General features: G+C 53.4%; 2 protein-coding genes across 12 annotated transcripts in view; one reads left to right on the top strand and one right to left on the bottom strand.

Moving 5' to 3' along the window:
• Clstn1 (calsyntenin 1) overlaps nt 1-11,981 on the top strand; it is a 41,876-nt gene extending 29,895 nt beyond the window's left edge. For 2 of the 4 annotated variants that reach the window (XM_028757887.1, XM_028757886.1), the window contains 10 exons: nt 1,928-2,090; nt 4,962-5,018; nt 6,509-6,666; nt 6,874-7,022; nt 7,268-7,494; nt 7,910-8,080; nt 8,406-8,551; nt 9,390-9,525; nt 9,851-10,035; nt 10,438-11,981. In XM_028757887.1, the coding sequence (XP_028613720.1) occupies nt 1,928-2,090; nt 4,962-5,018; nt 6,509-6,666; nt 6,874-7,022; nt 7,268-7,494; nt 7,910-8,080; nt 8,406-8,551; nt 9,390-9,525; nt 9,851-10,035; nt 10,438-10,629 (1,584 nt within the window). In that variant the 3' untranslated portion in view covers nt 10,630-11,981. The remainder of the gene's footprint in view (nt 1-1,927; nt 2,091-4,961; nt 5,019-6,508; nt 6,667-6,873; nt 7,023-7,267; nt 7,495-7,909; nt 8,081-8,405; nt 8,552-9,389; nt 9,526-9,850; nt 10,036-10,437) is intronic. The other 2 variants (XM_028757889.1, XM_028757888.1) reach the window with 1 other exon arrangement.
• The window catches only part of Pik3cd (phosphatidylinositol-4,5-bisphosphate 3-kinase catalytic subunit delta), a 53,753-nt gene continuing 41,281 nt past the window's right edge, over nt 10,980-23,451 (bottom strand). For 2 of the 8 annotated variants that reach the window (XM_028757878.1, XM_028757877.1), the window contains exons 4-24: nt 23,147-23,375; nt 22,832-23,061; nt 22,095-22,274; nt 21,805-21,954; nt 21,475-21,564; nt 20,411-20,632; nt 19,737-19,833; nt 19,517-19,647; nt 18,709-18,759; nt 18,463-18,630; nt 18,251-18,381; nt 17,939-18,082; nt 17,666-17,765; nt 17,382-17,560; nt 17,180-17,295; nt 16,961-17,039; nt 16,434-16,601; nt 15,765-15,888; nt 15,395-15,540; nt 14,910-15,042; nt 10,980-13,930 (exon numbers count right to left, since the gene is read on the bottom strand). In XM_028757878.1, the coding sequence (XP_028613711.1) occupies nt 13,793-13,930; nt 14,910-15,042; nt 15,395-15,540; nt 15,765-15,888; nt 16,434-16,601; nt 16,961-17,039; nt 17,180-17,295; nt 17,382-17,560; nt 17,666-17,765; nt 17,939-18,082; nt 18,251-18,381; nt 18,463-18,630; nt 18,709-18,759; nt 19,517-19,647; nt 19,737-19,833; nt 20,411-20,632; nt 21,475-21,564; nt 21,805-21,954; nt 22,095-22,274; nt 22,832-23,061; nt 23,147-23,375 (3,006 nt within the window). In that variant the 3' untranslated portion in view covers nt 10,980-13,792. The remainder of the gene's footprint in view (nt 13,931-14,909; nt 15,043-15,394; nt 15,541-15,764; nt 15,889-16,433; nt 16,602-16,960; nt 17,040-17,179; nt 17,296-17,381; nt 17,561-17,665; nt 17,766-17,938; nt 18,083-18,250; nt 18,382-18,462; nt 18,631-18,708; nt 18,760-19,516; nt 19,648-19,736; nt 19,834-20,410; nt 20,633-21,474; nt 21,565-21,804; nt 21,955-22,094; nt 22,275-22,831; nt 23,062-23,146; nt 23,376-23,451) is intronic. The other 6 variants (XM_028757883.1, XM_028757881.1, XM_028757879.1 and 3 more) reach the window with 6 other exon arrangements.

Here is a 23,451-nt window from a genome sequence, read left to right as displayed (position 1 = left end):
GAAGGAAGGAAGGAAGGAAGGAAGGAAGGAAGGAAGGAAGGAAGGAAGGAAGGGGAGAGACAGTTGTTAGATAGGCCTGGGGTTGCTAAAATGTAACACTGTGTGAAACAGTTGCGATATCCATAAACACCATGGTATCCAGGAGAGAGGAACAGAGCCTGTGCTATGCTGTCTGCCGTGGTTTTTACTTATGTAACTAATTCTTTCTTAAAAGCTTTTACTATATTTTTCCAAGAAGCTAAAGGAAAGTGCTCTGTGGAAAAACTAATATGCAGCAGAAGGGGATACTACAGGCTTGCCTACTGAGGTGACTCGTGTAGGTCCCCGTGGTTACACATTTGTTAAAACTTCAGATATATAAGGAAGACAGGTGAGCATAGAGCCCACTCCTGTGTGCGTCCGCCCGGCCTCTGTGGTGAGCTTCCCTTGTCAGCTTGGTTTCATGATTATTCTTAGTCTCTTGTCAATTTATATTACCCATCCCTAAATTATTCAGTAACTCCCAAAAAAATTCAGGACAGACTGTTTGATTTGGTTAGACATTGTGTCTCTAAGTCGTAACATAGCTCCACAGGACAGCCCTCACATCTTAAATTAAGGGGGCTGCGGGGACAGGGGCTTAGTGACTTAGTGTACAGTGTACATGCTCAGCGTACCTGAGACCCTGGGTCCGATAACTAGCACCCTCATTCCCACCCCAAAAAGAGAAACAGAAGGAAAAGATAACTAATTCTTAATGAATCAGATATCCAGGAAGTGTTCAAATTTCAAGCTGTTTAAAACATGTTTTTGGTTTTTCGAGACAGGGTTTCTCTGTATAGCCCGGGCTGTCCTGGAACTCACTCTGTAGACCAGGCTGGCCTCGAACTCAGAAATCCGCCTGCCTCTGCCTCCCGAGTGCTGGGATTAAAGGCGTGCGCCACCACCGCCCGGCTAAAACATGTTTTTTATTTGAGCCAGAGAGTCTCTACAGTTTGTTTGAATCCAAATTCCATCAGGAGTCAGACATTGCATTCGGTTGATCTATTCCTCACGCCTCTTCACCACCGTAAAGGAATTCAGTTTAATTTGGCATGCAGTCTGAGTTACATGTCCTTGTTTGTTTATTTGGTCATTTACTTTTTTGAGGCAGGGTCTCTGTAGCCCTGGTTATGTAGACCTGTATGAACTTGCTGTGTAGATCAGGCTGGTCTTGAACTCACAGAGATGCTTCCCTTCGCTTTTTCTTTCCCCTCCCCTCACTCCCTCCTCTCTCGTTCTCTCCCCTCCTCTTCTTTCCTCTCCTCTCTGACAGGGATTGATGTAGTTTAGGTTGGCCTCAGACTCACTGTGAAGCCAAGGATGATACCCCTACTCTCCAACAGATGAGAGATTACAGCCAGACACCAGCGTGGTTATCTGTGGTTCTGGGAATTTGATTCCAGGGCCTTATACATGGGTACTCTACCAGCTGGGCTCGGCCTGTATGCTCCTGTTGGATGAGGAGTTCAACAAAGAACACGGACGTGCCCTGTCATGACTTGACTGGTGATACTACTCTCTTGGCCTGAAAATGAATGACTAGTATTCGGGAGGTAGAAGCGGTGGGGCGCTCACTCCCAGTCCAGTCCCAAGACAGTCAGGGCTATGATGAGAGTCTAACCTGCTGTGAGAGAAACTTCTGGGGAATTGCACAGCCCCTTGCTATGAGTCCCTGGCCTGTGGTGATGATGCTGGTTTGAAATGCCCAAGAGATGACGAAGTCACCCTTCTTTCCAGTGAGATGTGTTTATGAAATACTTTGTCGACAGATTTTTAAAATCCTTTTCTTTTTAGGAAGTCATTCCTTATGTGTGACTCATCTTCTGGGTCCTGTCCTGCTGCGGCCAGGGTTGTGTCTTTGGCTGAGCAGCTGGTTGACATGTCATGCTTCTGTTGCCTTGGCTAGGTCTGTGATGAGGACTGGCACCACTTTGTCCTCAATGTGGAAGTCCCAAGTGTGACTCTGTATGTGGACGGCGTCTCTCATGAGCCCTTCTCCGTGACAGAGGACTACCCGCTTCATCCGACCAAAATAGAAACTCAGCTTGTAGTCGGAGCTTGCTGGCAAGGTAACGGCCTCGGGGTTAAATAGCCGCTCCTTCCCGTGTCCTTCCCGTGACCTCATGGTGTCGAGGCCTTAGCTCATCTTCTCTATCCCCACCTCCTTTATCTGTGCGTAGCCTTTTAGGGGACACTTTCATGTCATCGAAGGTTGTTTACTAAATCTGTGTATGGACAACAGCCCCCATCACCTTTCCTGTTTACTAACTACTGGTGTCTGCAAAGCCAGAGGTGAGAGTGAATCATAGATACAGAAAGGTAAAGGATGTAGAAGTCTCTGGGTGGCAGGCCTCTTCTGTGGTATTTAGCCCTTTAGCAAGCTGTCAAGAGCTTGCTAGGAACCTTCGAGAGAGGGAGTGAGGGGACATTTGGAGAAGATTCTAGAAAGCTCTGCAGGAGGGATGATTCCCCGAAGCCAGAGCAAAACCATGACTCATGTGTTTGCCAGGAGGCAGGCTGTCTGCTGGTTTCCTCGTATGTGTTATCTCAGGTCAGCCTAATATTCCTCTCGTATAGCGGACGAAACTGAGGTCCAGGGCAGGAGCAAGCCGAGGATTGTCCAGGTGATCAGCACTGAGCTGGGATTTGAACCTAATGCCGTGACTCACCAGACGAGGCTTTGAGCGTTCCCTGAGAAGCAAAGCCTTCCTCGTTTGGTGAAAAACCTGTGAATCCCTTAAACAATGCGTTGGCTATTTGTGGGGTCTCAGGTAGCCGATTAGGTTGCAATAGTGGTCAGCATACAGAAGGATCGACTCTGTGAATTTGTGTAGTGATACCCATGATGCCCCGTTAACAGGTGAGAAAAAGATTTAATGGCAGGGCCAGAAGACAGTGTAATTTGAAACTGGTGAAGGACTTTGGGACAGTTTGTCAATCCCTGCTTCACTGTACAGTGATTAAAAACGCACCCACGATTCTCCTGGTGACAGGGTCACAGTGACCACCCACACTGCTGTGGTTTATAGACTGTATTTATAGCCAGAAGAAATAAGTTACTAGAAATAAACATTAACTGTTATTGTCCAAGTTCACAGAGCCACACATCGGCCTCCGATGGTCATGTGCCCGCTGTGACCCATATGCCCTACTGTCCCCTACACGATTCCGGGCACCATCAATTCGTGCGCTGGGGGAAGAGACTTTAGATACTATTTCTCTCCCCATAGGAAGATAGTGCCTTGACTTTAGTTAGAAAAGTATGGATGAATCTAATTCTCAAGACAAATCTGTTTATTCTAGGAGAATCTGAATCTCACAGTTTTTTTCTAAATTCTTTTGGATACAAAGGAGTAAGTTAGCATGTGGAGTGAAGCTCTTCAGCGGGTCAGAGGGTCACTGTTGGTTTGTACAACTCCCTGGGAGGAAATAGTGTGTGAAGCCAAAGACTGAGGGGCAGGGTGGGCAGGCAGCTTTCAGATGATACCCTGTCTTTTAGGTCGAAATTTAGATGTGTTGTAAGGAAAAACAAAACAAGCTAACAAACAAACAAACAAAAAAAAAAACCAAAAACAAAACCACTAGCATAAGCCTGAAGGAGATTTCAGTCTGGCAGTTCCGTCATGTTGGTTAAATGGGCTACCCTGGGCTGCCTGCCACCTTTGGCCTCAGGGTCACTGCCATGAAACACCAGGTACTTGTCATCCTTCCCCTGTGACCTCAGCTATCTCAACCTGACAGCGATCTCCACACTGAAGCAACACAGTTTCTTTTTTCTTTTTTTTCTAATTTTTAAAATTTCATGTTAAAATATTTTTTGCCCGTATATATGTCTGTATACCACGTGTATGCCTGGTGCCTGTGGACGCCAGGAGAGGGCGTCAGATCCCCTGGAACCAGAGTTACAGATGGTTGTGAGCCACCATGTGGGTGTCGGGAATTGAACCCAGATCCTCTGAAAGAATAGCTTGTGCTCTTCTTCACTACTGACCCATCTCTCTAGCCCTTATCAACACAAGCTGTTCAAAATTCAGTTCACACGGAGGAAGCTGCCCTTTGCCTTTCAGTGAATGTGGAACCCCTCTCCCCATAGTTCACAGTGGGGAGGGTGGGCCGTTGGCAGCTGCCCCACCTCTGTTAGAGAGATCAGTGGGTGGGCATGGAGGCTTCACAGGTCTGGCCTCATCGCATCTCTCTCCACACTTGTCACACAGTATAGTGGCCCGTGTTACCAAGCAGTCGCAAGGAGAGGCACTTCCCCCGTAACACAGTACAGAGGTGTGGGTCCTGTGCTCGGCCGTGGGTGTATAACCACCCAGGAGGCTTTGATCTGCAGCTGTAGAGATTGTGGTCTGTGAGTGCCCAGGCCTGCCGTGCTGGTTTATCTGGGTGAGATCCTTAGACAGTCAGCCAGTGTCCCCTTATGTCTTCTTTCCCCTGACGGTTAAAATCCGGAAAGCACAGACTCACGGTTCATGTGCCACACTCTGGACTTGGTAACGAGCCCTCCAGTTTTGTCTGTCTGTGCATTCTGCTTCCCTGTCTGGAGGGAAAAAGACACTGATCCAGGAGCTGAATGTTGGTTTACATCTGCTCCAGCACCACTCCTAGCCAGACCTCCCTGGAACGCACTGTCACGTCCGCTAAACAGATAATGAACTCGGTTGGTGTGCCTGCTTCTTTGTCTTACTCTAAACTGATTTGTGTTTCCATAAGGAGAAGAGGTGCCCATATAAAAGAAAAACCCAAAGGAAGCACTGGGGGTGGGGGGTGGGGGGTCACTTCTGGGAAAAGGTCACCAAGTGCAAGCTTGTATCAGGGTGAACCGTGTCCCCGACGTCAAGGGGGATTTTGTTCTCTGGGGCCCATGTTTGGCTGCTCGAGTGTGAAGGCTCTAACCTCTCGGTCCTTTCTGCCGTCTGTCTGTCTTACCTTTCCAGAGTATTCAGACGTCGAGAGTGGCAATGAGACTGAGCCTGTGCCGATGGCCTCCGCAGGTTGCTGGATCACCCCACCCCCACACGCATCCCCGTTGACTATAGTGTTTCCTTTAAAGACGAGCCATTGATCCACATGCCGCATGAGATGAGCAAATCACATTTCGATCCCAGACACCGTTTCAGCTGCTTGCCTGCATTGAGCTTCCCATTGCCTCCTGGGATTTCCCTTCCTGCCCCTGTCAGCCTGGGGTCGGGGGGGGGGGGCAGATGACACCCCTGTATGCTGCATCGTGGAGATTCTAGTGCCTCCAGTTCCCCAGGCCCACTGCACAAGGCTCCCACTAAAATTCCCCAGGCTGGATTTGGGAGGCCCCTTCATGGTACTCAGCTGGCTGAGCCACGGAACAGAAGAGCAATTTCTACATTTTCTGTCCTAATGGACAGAGATTCTAAACAGAAATACCAGCTCCCTAGTGATGACGAGCCGTGCCAGGGCCCTGCCCTTCAGTAACATAAAGGCGAGCTGTAGTATGTGGCTCGTTCCTGTGGTCTGTCAAGGTCTGTCCTCTGGGGTTTTGCTGTCTCATTACATCTTCCCTGCCTGTTATCCTCAGACAGAACTCAACAGAGCTTCCAGGAAACCAAGACAACTCAGCGTATGACATGCCTGCCATGCAAGCATGGAGCCCGGAGTTCAGATCCTTGTCACACACATGAACATCAAGTGAACCTGGGGGCCCACTTGTAATTCTAGAGATTAGAAGGCAGAGACAGGGGTTCCCTGAACAAGCCGGCTAGTTAGAGCAGCTGTGTGGACAAGCTCTGGGTTCGCCAAGAACCCTTACTTCAGTGAATAAGATTTCCAGAGTCAGGTCTACCCACATACATGAACACACACATGTACCTAGACATATATGAACATGCATACACACATACATGCTGTACATGTGTGCATTGCACACGTGGACATACATGCACACATAGACGTGAATGTGCATACACTCGTGAGTGTTGTACACGTACTGCACGCACAAACCTCTGTAGAAGGCCTCAGAGGGTTTTACGTGGGGACTGTAAGCATCCAGAGTTACTGTTGTGTTAGGAGCCAGTCTTTCCCCACCCCCACCTCCTACATCCTCAGTGAGGAAAAGCATCCCACAGTGTGCTCGACCAATAGGTGGCAGTGTTTGAGCAAGCTGGTACCAAGGGAGGCAGTGTCTCTGCACCTTGGTGATGACACTGCATTGACCACCATCCTCAGAGAGTGGCCAGGTGCATAGGGAACCTGGAGGGGCCTCTGAGCATTCAGGGTATGGGTGAGGGCCCCCCAACCCCACCCCCATGCCTCTCTTCTTCAGGCCATGTGCATGATCATAAACAATTTAATTTTTCATCGCACTTCCATGTAGATTGCAAGGCTAACGGTTTGTTCTGAACTAACTTGCATGTCCATCCATCAAGCCACCTCCACTGGTAACACGGCCACGACACGTAACCAGGAGCCCGTGGGCCGCAAGCCTAACCTCTCGCTTCCTCCCCTTCCTAAGGTGGTGACCTGCACATGACACAGTTTTTCCGAGGTAACCTGGCTGGCCTCACGGTCCGTTCTGGGAAACTGGCAGACAAGAAGGTGATTGACTGTCTGTACACCTGCAAGGAGGGGCTGGACCTGCAGGTCCCTGAAGATGGCAACAGAGGCGTGCAGGTGAGCGTTCACCTCACCGTTCTAGGCTAGCCCTCAGAGAGTGGGGCCAGCAGGGTAAGGCAGAGATGGGGTCCCAGACTTTACCCTATGTGAGAGTCTTGCTTCTCAGTGATTCAGACCAGCCTGATTCCTCCACTGTCTCTCAGTTTGGCCTTTCTCAATTGGGACCTTGTCCCCTCCCCTCTCTCTCTGGTGTGATAATTTCAGATCCAAGCAAGCTCCAGTCAGGCGGTATTGACCTTGGAGGGAGACAGTGTTGGAGAGCTGGATAAGGCCATGCAACACATCTCCTACCTTAACTCGAGGCAGTTCCCCACCCCGGGCATCCGCAGGCTCAGAATCACCAGCACCGTCAAGTAGGTAGCAAAGAATGGATTTCCGGCCTCTGACAGAAGATGTGTGGCAGAGAGTGTGTGTGCCTGTCTTTAAGCCTGTCTGCCTCCCTGCCAAGGGAAGGCTCCCCTGCTAAGGCTCATCACTTGACCTTGCTGAATGAGGAATGGGGTGTGTGCTGAGCCCAGTGGGGAGAACACTCCTGGATTGGCAGCTGCCTCACTCTCTCTCACCGCCTTCCCCCCCTCCTCTTCCTGCCTCCCCACAGGTGTTTTAACGAGGCGGCTTGCATCGAGGTACCCCCAGTGGAGGGCTATGTGATGGTTTTGCAGCCGGAAGAGCCTAAGATCAGCCTGAGTGGCATCCACCACTTTGCCCGGGCAGCTTCTGAGTTTGAGAGCCCAGAGGGTGTTTCCCTGTTCCCCGAGCTGAGAGTCATCAGCACCGTCAGCAGAGAGGTGGAGCCCGAGGCAGATGGGGCTGAGGACCCCACAGGTAACAGCTGCCCCCCAGGGCCTGCCTCTGTTGTCTTGACTGGCAGCCTCCTCTTAGGCCCTTTTCCTGTCAGGCTTTGGAAGTTTTGATGTTTTAGTACTTGAGTCTATTTCTGGAACCTGGCTGTAGCTGGTGTTGGGTTTTAAGATTTAGCTTGAGGGCCAGCCCATAGGAAGACAGTGTCCCACTGTTCTTTCCCGGGGCTCACTAAGTGCTGTTTAGTGACTGAGCTGGTTCTGGTTCTGGGCCCGGGCCTTCATATACTCTACTGCTGTCTATACTCTCAGCCCTCAAGTCTTGAAGGTAACTCTCCCCTGCTTGGTCCTTACACTCTAACTGTGACCTTGAGATGTGGCTGCAGGTGGGGGTTGTGTCGCCTGCAGCCTCCGCTATCTCTGGTCGACCTTTCTTGCAGTGCAAGAGTCCCTGGTGTCGGAGGAAATTGTGCATGACCTGGACACCTGTGAGGTCACGGTGGAAGGGGAGGAGCTGAACCCCGAGCAGGAGAGCCTGGAGGTAGACATGACCCGCCTCCAGCAGAAGGGCATCGAAGTTAGCCGCTCTGACCTGGGCGTGGTGTTCACAGGTGAGGGGCTGGAGCTGAGCAGAGGGGGAGAAGGGAGGGGAAGGCTCTGGCCTGCCTGCAGCCTGCAGATGCACTGGTGCATCCACCTCCCACTGACACCTTCTGCACATGGACGGGGACACCGGCAGTGCTTCATGCAGGGTGGGGCAGGGCACACAGCAGCCCATGCCCCTGGATAGAGAAATGCCTACTTGCTTTGCTTTCCTTCCTTGACTCTGAAAGCCACAGAGGTGTAGCCACTAGTTTGGCTGACCTGAGTGCCTGAGGTTAGCTACGCGGGCCCACCTGGGCTCCAGACTGAAGCTGCCACCCTCACACCCTACAGGTGTGGAGACCATGGCAAGCTATGAGGAGGTTCTGCACCTCCTGCGCTATCGGAATTGGCACACCAGGTCCCTGCTGGACCGGAAGTTCAAGCTCATTTGCTCGGAACTAAATGGTCGCTACCTCAGTAATGAGTTCAAGGTGGAGGTGAGTCCAGGGCGCCCACCCCAAAGTCCAGGGTGCCCACCCCAAAGTCCAGGGCGCCCACCCCAAAGGGCCAGGAGTAAAAGTAATCAAATGTCCTGACTCTTGGGCCCAAGGTTTCAGACGTTCATGGTGGCAACTATTTAGGCTCAGACCGGGGGTGGCTGTGTCCACAGGGCAGACATACAGGCTTGGAGTGCAGAGATGAAGAGTGAATGACAGAGTGTCTGTGGGGAGGGACAAGGTTGTTCGTTGGGCTCCGTATGTTGAAAGAGCCTCTGGGAAATCAAATGGTCTTGGTGGCCATGTCAGGTCACTGGCCCTATCGACAGGAACGTTTGGGCCCCCAGCTGTTGAGTGCTAACACTGCCACAGTCACTCTGGGGCCACGGCAGCTAGAGGACAAAACACCCTGCTCTGAAGCCTTCAGCAGCCTCTGCTGCAGCTGACTTCCTCGGCCAGTGCCTCTGAGGTCTGAAGAAATGAACTGAGAGCTGTTCTGGGCAGCCAGCCGGCCCCGCCATGATCCGTGTGGTGGGCGGAGACTAAATGTACCCAGCCAAAGGGTAGCTGGTGAGCGAGCAGCAATGGTGGCCTGTGCTATGGACACGTTCTTTTGTAAAGCTACACTGTAAATGACCCATGTCACACACGCTGTTTCTGGGATATGTGTGTGACTGTCACATGGTTGTGACAGTTGGCAGGGTCTCACTTCTGATGCTTTTCAGTCACTGGAGTAACCCTGTTTACGGTGTCGCAGCACAGTTTTTCCCGTCGCTGACAGTCGTTCACCGTCAGGTACACAGGAATGCTGGCCCTAGTGACTCTTTTTCTGCTGTAGGTGAATGTGATCCACACAGCCAACCCTGTGGAACATGCCAACCACATGGCTGCCCAGCCACAGTTTGTCCACCCTGAACATCGATCCTTTGTGGACCTGTCTGGTCACAACCTGGCCAATCCTCACCCATTTGCAGGTGGGACTGGGGGAAAGCACGTGGGTCAGAATGCTGTGGCGTGTAGGGTCCAGATGGACACGGACACACACACACACACCACACACACCTGGTGGTAAGCATAGCCCATATGTGTATACTGTCACATACACAAGGAAGCTCACCACAGCCACAGAGCAGCAGGTGAGCAAAGCCAGGCTTCGTGCCTCCTCCGGTGTCTGGGGGTCAGGCGAAGCACTCTGACACATCCCATTTGACCTAGAGTTGAGGAGACCAAGGGTGGGGTGGCTCTCTGGGTGTAAGCATTGTCACAAAAGCTGTGTCTGGTCTTCAAATCCCGTGGCAGTTGTCCCCAGCACGGCGACTGTCGTGATTGTGGTATGTGTCAGCTTCCTGGTTTTCATGATCATCTTGGGCGTGTTTCGGATCCGGGCTGCACATCAGCGAACCATGCGGGACCAGGACACAGGGAAGGAGAACGAGATGGACTGGGATGACTCTGCCCTGACCATCACCGTCAACCCCATGGAGGTAGGTGCAAAGGGGCCCCAGATGGCAAAGCACCACAGAGACCTGGGTCACGTGCTCTGCATGTTGGGTCTGTGAGATTAGGGAGGTCATCTTCAGGTGAGGAAGCCCAGGCTCAGGTCTCTGTGACCAGCATAGGCAGGCAACTGACACTCTTGGCTTCTACCCCAAGATGTCTCTGGTATGACAGGACTAAGCTCCATCCCTCTGTGGTGAGCACCCCATCCCAAGTGCATGGCCTCCATGTTGCTAATGAGAACATCACCTGCCCAGTCACTTTTGGTGAGGTGACTCCCAGTGCCACTCCAGCTTTTCTGTCACCATGGAGTTGTGTTTTCCTTTGTGGCTTCTAGAAGGTGGACACTGGGGCCACAAGGTAGACTTACGCCAGTGTCTCTTTGCCAGACATATGAGGACCAGCACAGCAGTGAGGAGGAAGAAGAGGAAGAGGAAGAGGAGGAGAGTGAAGATGGGGAGGAGGAAGAGGACATCACCAGTGCAGAGTCGGAGAGCAGTGAGGAGGAGGAGGGCGGCCCCGGGGACGGCCAGAATGCCACCAGACAGCTGGAATGGGATGACTCCACGCTCAGCTACTAGACACACTCAGCGCTCAGACTCTCTCCCTGGCCATCTCCCAGCCCCACGGGTCCTCGATGTACAAAACCATTTTGACCAGCAGGTCTGCAGACCCCTCCCCCCACCGCTGAAAGTCTTCCCGTGCTTGGTGTGTGGGACCACCGACTCCGCCCTCCCTGCCCACCACGCTTGCGGTTTTCCTAGAAGCTGGCACTTCCTCCCCGGGCAGGGGCCCCACAGCACCTCAGACCCCGAGTGTGTCTGGAGTCCCCTGTCAGCCAGGGAGAGGACACCAGCACCTGGGACCTCCAGAGAAGCCACAGCGAGCGGACTTGTCTACAGAGGGTAAAAAAAAAATTATTCCCACGCAGTCAGTAACCATTTGTCTTTATTTTTAAAAGTTTTTATTTTTTTTCCAAACTAGTGCATGTATAAAGCGGGAGAACAGGGGGGTTAATATGTAGATGACCAACTGACTTTTTAATATTTTGTAAATAAATTGGGATTCTTTGTGTCCTCTGTGCTAGTGTAGTCCAGGACAGGATGTAAAGTCAGAACACGGGGCCAGGAGGAACTCTTCCTCCCTCTTCCCTCCTAAGAAACCAGGTTGAGAAGGTCCAAGTCACTGTGGCTCTTGCTGTGCTTTCTGTACAGCAGGTGGCCGGGGCCATAGGCTTTGAGTGCTGCCTGGGGGGCCAGACCCACGCACCTCTATCACATTAGAGGCTGGGAACAGCCAGGATGTTGCCAAAGCCCCTGGCCTTTCTCATACACGCCTGTGACAGGCAGCCACGTGGTTTCTGCTTATTGTGTCTCCCTGTTGGTGAAAGCGTGTAGCCGGGAACCGACTTCAAAGGTGCAGGCAGCCAGGCTCCTCAATTGGAAGGCAACAGTTCTGAGCAAGTCTGCACTACAGCACCCAAAAGGAGAGCCTAAGGCCCAAAGACAAACTGCTAGAATGTTCCAAAACAATCTGTTTTTTTCTCCTCCCCAGAGGTCCCGTGGGATGCCCCCTTTTGTCGGGTTTGGGGTAAGATCTAAGACGCAGCAGATGAGAGCCAATTGGCTTGGTGGGGAGGAGGAGACAACAGCTAAATCCCACTCAGCACAGCCTGTCATTCACAGTCACAGTTTGGACTGCTCCAGCTGGGGACTCCAGTCCTCGCTGCTAGTTTTAAGGATGCCGACTCTGTGCTGTCTGTGGCCACCCTCCCGTGTCCTGTTCCCTGTAGCTGCTTTACTAGATGGAAACAGGCTAATGAAGTGAGGGACACTGTTGTGTGTCAGTAGCCATAGGGTCCCCTTTAAGATGTGTATATTGACACTAGGTCAGGAAGTGTATGCATTATAATAAAGTTCTGGTTCTAACTCCAGCCTGAGTGGGGTCCATTCTGTCATGGTTTTGGGGGTGTTGAGGGATTTATTAAGACAAGGTCTGCTACATAACCCTGATGGGCTGGCCTGGCTATGTAGACTAGGCTGGGCTCAAACTTAAACCAAATCTCCTGCCTCTGCCTGCTCAGTACTGGGATTACAGATGTCCACCATGTCCGGGCCAGGATTTATTGTTTATGGTACTGGGGAATGTACCGGAGGCCTTGCACTTTCCAGACAAGGGCTCTACCAGTGCACTGCATTCCCAAGCCCCTTGTTATTTGAGCCAAGAACGTTAAGAACATAAAAAGGTTTTTATTTCTTTTCACCTGTTTTAACCTGTCATGTCAAGGTTGCACAAACTGGTCTCAGCCCACATCAGTGAAAGGAAATCTACTTTCCCCCTACAGAAACATGAAACAACTTTAAAAAAAAAATACTCTTCCAGCCAGGTACACAGACCATACACCCAACTCAGAAAGGCTGGACCTGTGCAGAACCTACAGCCACACCAAGGAGCACCTAGACTCTTTTCAATAAATAACATGGCATACATACACACACACACAGACAAGTTTCCTATTTCAGAGTTGTTGGGGCAGACGAAGGGTTCAGCAGGTGCTGTGGAGGCACCAACCACTGCTGAAGGTTCAGCTCATCATCACGGAGGAGCTGTCACTTGGGCTCCTTGAGCACTGGCAAGGCAGCGGTGATGGTTCTGCAGATCTCAAGAATGGTACCGGGAGATCCAGGTCCTGAGGTGGCAGCTGATACAGCAAGATGTGCTCAGGGTGGCACCTTCAGCATGTGCATCACTGAGCTGGGCTCTCTAAAAGCTGGGTGGCTGGCTCCACTGCCCAAAGGAGGTTTGGATGCCTGGGAGACTCTGTGTTTCTAGAGTTGCTCTGCTCACCCAGACTACACTGAATTTAGCCCCCATCCTTGCTCACACATCAGAACCTAGCTCCCCAGCTGCCTTTTGAGATGGCAGCTCTGGGAGAGAACAGTCCTGTCTTTACATAGTGTGCGGCTCACACAACTTTTGAAGAGGACTCCTTTCTGGCTTGCACTTTGTCTAGATTCATGACCACACCGGGCTAAATCTGGCGCCGGTCTCTGAGCGTTTTGAGGCCTGGAACACACACACTATCTGTAGTGGAGGCCGGGTCCTTTACTCCAGCCGTAGGGTTTTGTACATAGTTTGCATATCATGTCCTTACCCGCAAATAAAAGGTGAGGGTGTACCCATACCCAAGAGGTCGCTTCAGCAGTGCAGAAAAAAATGTGCCTGAGTCTAGAGGGAAGCTCCTGGCTTCCTCAGGAGCTGCCGGAGACTTGGTCGGTGGAGGTCGCCAAGGGTGGGCCACACAAAGGTGGCGGAGGTGAGCAGAGGATTGAGGTGTCCTGTCTGTGTGGGAGGCAGCTGTTCCAGGCAGCCTGCTGGGAGCCTGGGAAGAAGGCCCCAAGAACTGTCTTTGATGGGCCAAGACCCACAGGTTGGAAGACTAGGGGTACGATCCTCAAGGTGCTGCCTACAGTGCTGACCGGGGGTCATGAGGACATCACCCCTCCCCTGCACAAAAATGCACTTCCATTTATGGCTATTCTGTTCCTTAAACATTTTGAGTCATAAATAAATAACCAGTGTAAACAAGAAGCAGTTGTGTGGCTCTTCCCCATGAGGGACAGTTGAGGCTCTGAGGTCCCTTTGATGACCACTGGACACGCCTGGTCTCCAGGACTGACAGTTTACCTCAGTTAGGGCTGAGAGCCGAGAGGGAACCGTCATGTGACGACCAGGGGACACCTCTTACTGTCTGTTATCCTTGGACACGTTGTGCGCCAGCCAGTTGACTTTGGTTTTCCAGCTCTCCCGCAGAGCTTCGTTGAACTTCACCCGGAAGTGCTTTAAGGCCTCTTCCTCTGTCTTCCCTAGTGCCAGAGAGTCCTGGACAAACAGCACAGCGAGGTGACATTGAGGGACCCTGCTCTCTCTGTTATGTGATCTGTACTGAAGTCTAATGGTATGTTAAATTCTCTCTTTATTCGGACCCCAGACCCAGATGGTCCACCCATTGACTCAATATTTGTCAGATGCCTTGGGAGTATCGGGTGGCCTTCGGGATGCCCTGGCTAGGCCAGCGGCCCATCACCACCTCCATCTGCTCACTTATCAGAGACTGAGGACATCGGAAGAAAGCATTCACACAATGTGCAAGGATCCTTAGCTCACACAGACTGTGCCAGAGCATGTGTTTGTGTGCACAATGCGAGCATGAGGACACACCTATGACGGACATGTGGACTGACTAAGGAAGGTTACCACGTATCTGCCACCCAGCACAAGTTGGTCCAGCAAACTGGACCGCTCCGGCCACTGCCCACTGCTAGGACAAGGATGCCATGAGGACCTCATAGTCACCAGTACCCTCTGGATCTCTACCAAATGGGGCCTTTCTAGGGTCCAGACTGCCCAGGCAGGCTGTGGGAAGTATACAGTCGTGGGGTAGGCCCTGACTCAGCCCTGGCTGGACCTACTGTGTTGGCTAGTTTTCTGCCAACTTGATACAAATTAGAGTCACCTGGGAAGGAGGAATTTTCCTCAACTGAGGAAGCACCTCCATCAGATCGCCTGTAGTTAAACCCTTGGGCATTTTATTTTATCTTATTTTTTTGGATCAATGACTGATATAGGAGTGTTCCGCCCACTGTGGGTGGTACCATCCCCTAGGCTGGTGGTCCCTGGATTGTAAAAGAAGGCAGCCTGAGCAAACCATGCTAAGCAAGCCATTGCTTCTGCCCCAGTGCCTGCCCTCGACTCCCCTTCATTATGTGACTGCAACTGCAAGCTGAAATAAACCCTTTTCCACCCATGATGCTTTTGGTGACTTTTGTCATAGCAGAAGGGACGCCACAGGGACACTTACCTTGAGATACTGGATGTCTTTGGAGCAGCTAAGCTCAGGCAGACCTGCTGCACGCATCAGGGCGAAGAGATGGAGGAAAAGCAGGCCGTGGCGCCGCAGGATAGTGTAGGCGCGTTCACAGTAGCCACGGAACCTGCAGGTGAGGGAGGTGAGGCAGGTGAGGTCCTGGGTTTTCTTCACCACTGGAGCCCAAAGCCAGTGGGTCTGTGTGCAACTTCTCCTGAGCTGTTGCTGAAGGTTGTTGTTAAAGGTTATCTGCCAGAGGCTAGTACCTCAGGCCGACCTCCCCTCGCTTCCTACTTCTGGAGATACAAGCCTCCTTCCCTATGGCCCAAGGAGGGAAGGAAACAGGTCTGGAGGTCACTCATCCCAATCCACCCGCATCCAGGGGAGGGGGCGGGAGCAGCAGGGCTGACAGCTGTCTGCAGCCTTGTTCCCGCACCCAGCATCCCTGGCGTCCGGGGAGATAAGGGCAGAGCCCTCACCTTTCAAATTTCTCACTGTTGTTAGTCTTTCCCTGCTGGATCACATGGACAAAGTCATAGGTGAGGATAAAGGGGACGCGCTCACGGTTGATTCCGAACTTGGTCTTGAAGTTCCCCAGGAAGTGGCCAAAATCAATGTGGAAGAGCTGACGGGGAGGAAGTGGAGCCCTTAGCCTAGCATGAGCAGGGCTCCAATCCCAGGAGCCTCAGGAGGAAGAAAGATAAAGCAGAAAACAGGGAGCTTCACTTCTTGACAGATCCAGGGAAAGAAGACACCAGCAAGGCTCACAGCGTCGAACGCCAAACACAGGGCAGAGGGGCCAGCAGGAGGTTAGCCCCATAGGGAAGCCACCCAGCCACATGCCCCTACCTGCCCACTCTCTCTGATCATGATGTTGTCGCTGTGGCGGTCACCGATGCCCAGCACATACGTGGCCACACAGTAGCCAGCACAGGAGAGGGTAAATTCCTCGATGGCCCGATCCAGGGCCTCCCTGAGTGGGGAACATTGAAGGTCATGATACACCAGACTGCAGCACTTTACCTGAGGTGGGTCTGCTTCTCTTCCTCTTGAGTCTAGCCTGTGGGCTTGCTTTACTCAACAGAATGGAAAGTACACTGTCCTAGAGCTTAGGCCTAGGATACCTCTCTGATCTGGAACCTGTCCCCACCGCCTATGAGCACCATGGGGAGAGGCTGAGGGCCAGCTTGCACAAGCAGAGGCCATGAGGAGAGGTATAGCCGACAGGCAGACCCTCCAGGTTTGGGAAATGTCCCAGATAACTTGAGTTGTCCCAAGCAAGGCTTGTATAATATCCCGAGGTTCACACCAGCTGAAGTCTAAGGTCACAAGCTTTGAGTGGTGTCACACAGCCACTGGCAACTGACACACAGGGACAGCTTTGCTGGTTCAGATTCAGGCTGGCCCCACAGCTGAGCCAACTAGACACAAGATCACAGCCCTTCCCTCTTATCTTGTCTCTGATGGGGCAACCCTTCCCGCATCACACCTCCCGGAAGGAGAAGGCTTGAAACCTACCCAGGGTTCTTGGACTTGAGCCAGTTGAGCAGGGCATCCTTGTTGAAGGCCGCAGTGGCGGCCATGTTGCTCTTGTTCAGCTGGATGTTGGCGATGGTGTCCGAGTGGAGGACGACCTCAATGAGCCCAGTGCGGTCTCCGGTGGGGAGGCAGCCGTAGGGGGTCATCCTAGGTGAAGGAAAGGCTGGCAGAATGTCACAATCAAAGGATTCCTGGGGATGCCACACTCAAGTTGCTGAGGAGGGGAAGGATGAAGGACTCGGAGGCTTCTACACTGACACCCAAGAGAATGAGGGTTTGAGGTAAGATGCCACTGCTTCCTTTGGCTGAGGGGCCAGGAAACACAGAAGGGAGCAAGACAAATCCTTGGCTGCCCTCCGTGCCCTCTCTTATCTCTCCTCTCCTCTCCTCTCCTGAGAACAGCCCTTTTCCAACCCACACAGTAAGGATAGTCTCAATCCCCTTCAAAAAGCACAGCTCTAAGAGCTGGCCCAGAAGCAAAAAACGGTTCCGGGATGGGCCCCAACCTGAGGTCCAGGCCCTCCTGCTTCCACAGGACGTCCATGAGCTGGATCATCTGCAGAGTCAGCATGTCCTGGCGGAGGTCTGTAGTGTGGGAAGGAGACCACGGTGTCTGCTAGGTTCCCTTTTCCCACTGTGTGTAGGCTTTTAGGTCCCGGGACCACCCCTCAGGATAGCGCAGGAACGGTTAGACCTCGGCAGGCTCCCTGGCCCCGCCTACTCACCATCTCCGTTCTTAAAGATGATGCCCACGCTACCGGCGCTGCCCGCCTCCTCGCTGCTGTACATGATCCACAGGGGCTTCATTTTGGAGTCCATGAAGGTGCACTGCTCCACACTGCTGGCCAGAGAGTGGGGTCGACCGGGGCTCCTCCCCAGGTCGGGAGGGTGGGAGGAGCCCGGGGTAGGGCCAGGCTTGGGGCTCACCAGACTTCCTCCAGCAGGGTGCTGGGGTCGAGCGGAGACTGCAGGTGGGACAGGGCCTCCATGTAGGTCTCCTGACGCATGCACATGTGCATCATCTCCTTGGTTTGGGGCTTGGTGGTCTTCTGGGAGCTCACTTTCACAAAGTCATTCAGTGCCTTCAGCTTGCTCAGTGCTTCCCCCTGGTGGTGATAACAGGAAGGCGGTGGTGGGTGCCAGCCACAGGTGGGAGGATGGTCCAGGGACAGCATTCTAAAGCGTGGAAGCAGAAGCTGACCGGGCCTTACCTGTTTCATCAGCACCTTCATGTGGTGGGTGCTGCCCCTGCAGTAGGCTTCCATGATGAGGCCGAAACGGAGAGCCACCGATGGTACGTGCATCTCGGAGCTGGGGATCAAATGGTACTGAGTCTTGCCAGTCAGGACCTCACATCCCCTCCCCAGCCTAGGTGGGACCCGGAGCATCAGAACATCTGAGCTCGCTAGAAACAGCCTGAGATCTCCCTTCCCCGCGCCCCTCATAGGATTTCCAAGGAATAAGGCTGGGGTGCGTTCATCTACCGGAGATGCCAAAACAGGAAGTGTCCGATCTTGCGGTTAGCCAGGGCTCGGCCCAGCAAGAATTTGGTCAACTCGCAGTCCAGGTAGGACTCGTATTTGAGCACTTGTACTAGCTGCAGAAGGTACTGGAAAAGCTCGTCATCCCTGAAGAGAGAGAAAGCCGACAGTCGATGGCTGGTAGGTGGCAGAGTAGGAGACGGAGGCCAGCTTCATCCCAACCCAGCACCCACTTCCAGGTGCTTGGGGCAAAGCGGCCTTCCGTAAGAGCAGGGAGTCTGTGGGCCCCGGGGATAGCACCCAGCTGGGACTCACGTCAGCTTCCGGAGGGACTTGATGGCGAAGGAGCCCACGTAGCAGTCGGGAAAGCTAAAGTCCAGAAGCTCCAGGGCGCTCAGCACAGGCAGCTCGGGCCAGGAGCACAGCAAATAGAGCATCTGGGACAGCTTGGTGGTCAGATGGGGGGTGGGCAGTAACTGTCCATCTGCCCCGGGGGCTCTTTCCCCGAACTTCCCCTCTCTACTCACCTGGGCCACATCCTCGTGCTTGTTCCACTTGGTGACCAGCAGGAGGCGGGCCAGCGCCTCTGGGAAATGCTCCTGGACCTCATGGCGCATCTTCCACACCAGGTCCTTCTCATGCTCGTAGAGCTCCCCAGATCCCCGCCGCTCCAGGATCTCCCGCAGCTGCAGCTGCTGAGGGGCACAGACAGGGTGAGGCCTCCAGCCCCACGTCCGATTCCAGCCCCCCCCCATTCCAAGACCTGAGCTCACCTCCTCCTCTGTGACGCGCCCACGCTCCCCATGACGCCCCAGCTCCAGGATCTGCAACAAGTGTCAGGCTCTCAGTATCCTGGGCTTGGGGTACCCCCTGCAGGGCCCCAAAGCAGGAATCTACACCTCAGACCTAACATTTGTCATCCTCACTGACTGACGGAAACCCCGCTTGTGCATCGCGCAGCCTTTACCAGCATCCTAGCTTGGAGCATCCTTCCCACACCAAACATCACCAAATGACAGCACAAACGGCTCTTGATAAACCCTGAATTGGCATAATGGCATTATCCTAGCAATGGGGGAATCCCAGGGTGGCCAGGGTCTACCTCTCTGAAGAACTGCAAAACTGGACAAGGAAAAGTCTACAACAATGGCTCTCAACCTGTGGGTCAGGAGCCCCCTGGGGGTGTCCAGGGTCACCTAAGACCATCTGGAAACACAGGTTATTTACATGACAATTTGTACCAATAGCAAAATGGGGCTGGAGAGATGGCTCAGCGGTTAAGAGCACCGACTGCTCTTCCAGAGGTCCTGAGTTCAATTCCCAGCAACCACATGGTGGCTCACAACCATCTGTGATGGGATCCGATGCCCTCTTCTGGTATGTCTGCAGACAGCTACAGTGTACACACATATATAAAATAAATAATTCTTTAAAAAAACAATAGCAAAGTGACAGTTATGAAGTAGCAATAAAAATAACTTATGGTTGGGGGTTACTGCAACATGAGGAACTGTATTAAAGAAAGGGTCACAGCGTTAGGACTGAGAGACAGTGGGCTAGAAGGAAAGGGTCTTCACTGACCTTCTCCAGAGCAGGGAAGTACACAGGGTGGGCGGCCACCTCAGGCAGGTAGATGACCAGGGCAGCGGCACTCTCTGTGTTGGGGTTACTGCGTACTGTACCCGCTGGATTCAGCAACTCTCCTTTCTCATCTGGACACAGGGACAGTTGCAGCTGTGTGTAATGTCACTGGCTTGGGGACCTCTACCCCTGCTAGCCGCTCCCCTGGGGCTGGGCCCACCTGGGACAGAGGCCCACATGTAGAGGCAGCGTTCCCCCGTCTTCAGCTGATCCTTGTAGTCAAATAGCATGAGGTTGGCCCAAGCGATGGGACAGTCCTGGAGAAGGACACCAGTGGGTTAAGGCAGGCACAAAAGCCCCTGTTTGCTGAGTACTCTCAGAGTACAACAAACCTAAGGCCAAATTGGGGAGGGGATTTGGGCTTCAAGGGAGGACTTCCACGTAGACTCAAGGGAAGACCCTGCTCGAGAAGAGGGAGGACCAACTGCCTTGTCCTAGTGACAAAACCAGTAAAGCCTGCACCTCAGCTCCTGGCATCAAGAGAAACCAGAGCCACTCTCTGTATCTGGCTCAATACCCAGAATGCATTAGCAGGGCAAGAGTCACTTTAAATACTGGAGTTGGAGACTAGGGGCCTAGTCACTCAAGACAACCGCTGGTCTAGGCCCTTTAGTTTCTCTGAGGACACTATCTACCCAGGCAGCTGCCTGCAAAAGCCCACCAGACTACAGGTCCACAGCAGATACTCCCAAGCAGGCTGTTCACAGGCTATCCCTTGAGTGTGTAAGGATCTGTGATAGTGGAGAGGCATCCCCCTCACCCCATCCCTGTCCTCAACCTGTGGTTTATGGCACTGCAGGGAGGCCTAGGCTCCTCCCAGCCACCCCTACCCACCGCCTTCTTGGACTTCTTCTTTGTGGAGCGCGCCTTCTTAGCCTTCTCGACAACAGCATAGAGAGCGAAACAGAGTCGAGCCATTCGTGGGAGGTCACAGATGCTGATATCAAACTCGAGTCGCTGCTTCCACACGGGCTCTGAGCACACGTTCACCTCTGAGCTCGACACCGTCTTACACAGCATCTCGTTGCCATGGAAGAGCCCGGCCTGCACAACCAGCTGGGGATGGGGTAAGGGGCCAGGCACAGGTTAAGGGGGACAGGGAGCCCTGGGCCCTACCCCTGCCCTCTCCCCACCTGACTTCCCCCAACAATTTTCTCCTCAAATGTCCTCATTCTTAAATGGGTCTGAAATCTACTTCCTCATGGTGTGTGTGTGTGTGTGTGTGTGTGTGTGTGTGTGTGTCTCCATGGCTCTAACATGCTAAGGCTGCCTGCCCCTTTTTGAACCTTATGGGCTCCTATCCAGAAGCCACACCAGTTGAGCATCCCAGACTCAAGTACCCAGCCCTCCAAGTTTGTAAAATTATGGAGCTAGGAAGGAAAACCAGACCGTCTGTGAGCCTCCTGTTCCACAGATGGAACAATAACACCTCCACCTGGAAGGCAGATGTGAGGCTTGTGGAAGGGGTTTTAAAAAACCAAAAGGCACCAAGCCCCCACACTGTCTTCAGAACCCAGAGGGAGTTCAGACCCCAGGGGATGCGGCAGCTACCCGGCAGGCTGCAGGCCTACCCAGACCAGCTGCAGCTGGCTCCTCCTTGCGCCTCACACCTCCCCAGATGCCTCTTTCATCCCCACAACCTCCACCAAAGTCAAATACACAGAAATCAGCTCTGCCCGGTTTCCACGAATCAGTATCAGCCCGGCTGGCCCACCCCACTCCCCTCTTCCTGTTTTGAAGCGGCTTACAACCACTCCAGGCAGGGACGCTGGGTAATGTGGTCAGGTGGCTTTCGTGTGACATCTTCCCACTCAGCTTCCGCTGCCACCCCTCCTTGGCCACAGCCACCTTGTTTGTATAGAAAACAGCGGCTCCCTCACCTGGCCCGGGAACCCTACCTTCATCCGGTCGTCTGCATTCACTTTTCGGCCCTCAATCAGCTCAATGCAGAATGGCTGTTCCAGGGACCACAGGGACACAGAGGAGGGCTAGGGAAGTAAGGAGACAGAGTTAGAGTTAGTGGCAAAGAATAAGCCACCTCTCCCTAACACTTGTCTTTTTATCAGAAAGCCTGTTGTACAAACGCATCAGGGTCTCCAATGCCCCTAAGAGTCACAAGAGGACAATGGAGGCTGTCCTATTGATCCCAACAGGACCCTGGTCACCCATCACAGGCCCCTGAACACACGAGCCTCCTGATTTCATCCGAGCAGACCACACCACCTCACCTTCTTGGCAGGGATCGGGGGAGGTTTGGTGCGTGGTTTCTGCACTTGGGGGGCAGGATTGCTCTGTTCATCCCGCATGGCAAGGATGGAGGAGGAGTGGACCATGGTCAGATGAGGTGTCAGTCCGCTGTGCAGGCAGCTGCAGATGTACTGGAAGAGAGGGGCAGGGTGAGCTATTGATGGGGGGAAGGGGCACTGATGGGGGGGCACCCGCTCATTCCCTAAGTCTGGTTGCCTGGATGTTCCCAGGGCCACATGAGGTGGCAGGGAGTGCTGCACGGAAGGCTCACCTGAAAGTGGCAGAGCGGGTAGCTGCCGTAGAGGTACTCCTGCCTCCCGTTCACCTGCAGGGCGTATTCCTCAGGCTGCTCCACCAGAGGCTGCCGGAACACTGTGGCCTTTTTTCGGAGGGCACAGGCCATCAGTGCCAGGGGCATGTCGTTGGTGGATACCTGGAAGGTGAAGCTCTCCTGTAGGAAGAAGGGTGTCAGCCTGCTGCCCTGCATGCTGTCCCTGAGGCCTCTAAGGCACAGAGGTAAGGCTGCCTATGAGAGCCGCCACATCTCCAAATCAGGTCTAGATGTTCACTAATCAAGGCATGCAACCAACATCAAGGAGACACTGGGAGGGAGGGAGGGAGGGAGGGAGGGAGGGAGGGAGGGAGGGAGGGAGGGAGGCAGGGAGGCAGGGAGGCAGGGAGGCAGGGAAGGAAGGACTCTGCATTGTCAAGTCTGCTTAATGAGTGGCAGCTCTTATTGAGTGTTTGCTGCTCTTGCAAAGGACCTGGGTTTGGTTCCCAGCACCCACATGGTGGCTCACAGTCGTCTGTAACTCCAGTTCTACGGGATCTGACATCCTCTTCTGACTTCTGTAGACACTAGACACTTAGACAGGCATAAACGTCCATACACATAATATAAAGTAAATTCAGATTTGCCTGATGAGACATTAGCTAAGCCCACTGGCACCCACGGGGACCTGGCAGATGGCCCTCTTACCCAATTGGGAGAAGGAAGTGGGGGCTCACCTCACTGCCCTCGAACTTCACATTGACCAGCAGGGCTCGGTTGCTGACACGCAGTAAGCCAGCCCGCCAACCCCTGGCTGAGGGCTCCAGCTGCAGGGGGAAGCTATACTGCAGCCATTCCACCCAGCCCAGCTGCTGCCGGTGAGCCGCGGCCTCTTCGCAAAACTGGCGCATCTTAGTGCGGAAGTCGTTTACTTCCGGGTCCCGCAGGGAATCAAACTCATGGAGACCTTTTCGAGGGTGAGAGGGAGAGATCAGGATAATGTCAGGACATGCAGGGCCAGCCGGGTCGCCTCCTATCTCTGGTAAGTATACCTTTGCCAATGAGGAGGCTGATCTGGGAGTTGATGAGCTTCTTCACGCGGTCCCCCTCTCGGGCCACCAGGCGCAGCACGGGCAGGAAGGGCTGGATATCACACAGCCTCCGCTGTTCATCCTCCAGCTCCTGCTGTTCCGCTGTCTGGTTCACACAGGTGAACACGTAAGCCTCGGGGTCACTGAGCATGTGGAAGAGTGGCTCATACTGTGCGCGGTGCCACAGCACCTGGGAGAGAGGGTCACAGTCAGCCCCTACAGGACTCCCACAGGGGCAGAGGGAGACCCCAGAAGACAAAAGCTCT

This window comes from Grammomys surdaster, unplaced genomic scaffold (genome assembly GCF_004785775.1).
Source record: "Grammomys surdaster isolate TR1022 unplaced genomic scaffold, NIH_TR_1.0 126185, whole genome shotgun sequence".
NCBI lineage: Eukaryota > Metazoa > Chordata > Mammalia > Rodentia > Muridae > Grammomys > Grammomys surdaster.
The sequence above is the reverse complement of the archived record's forward strand: the minus strand, read 5'-3'. Positions and strand labels throughout refer to the sequence as shown.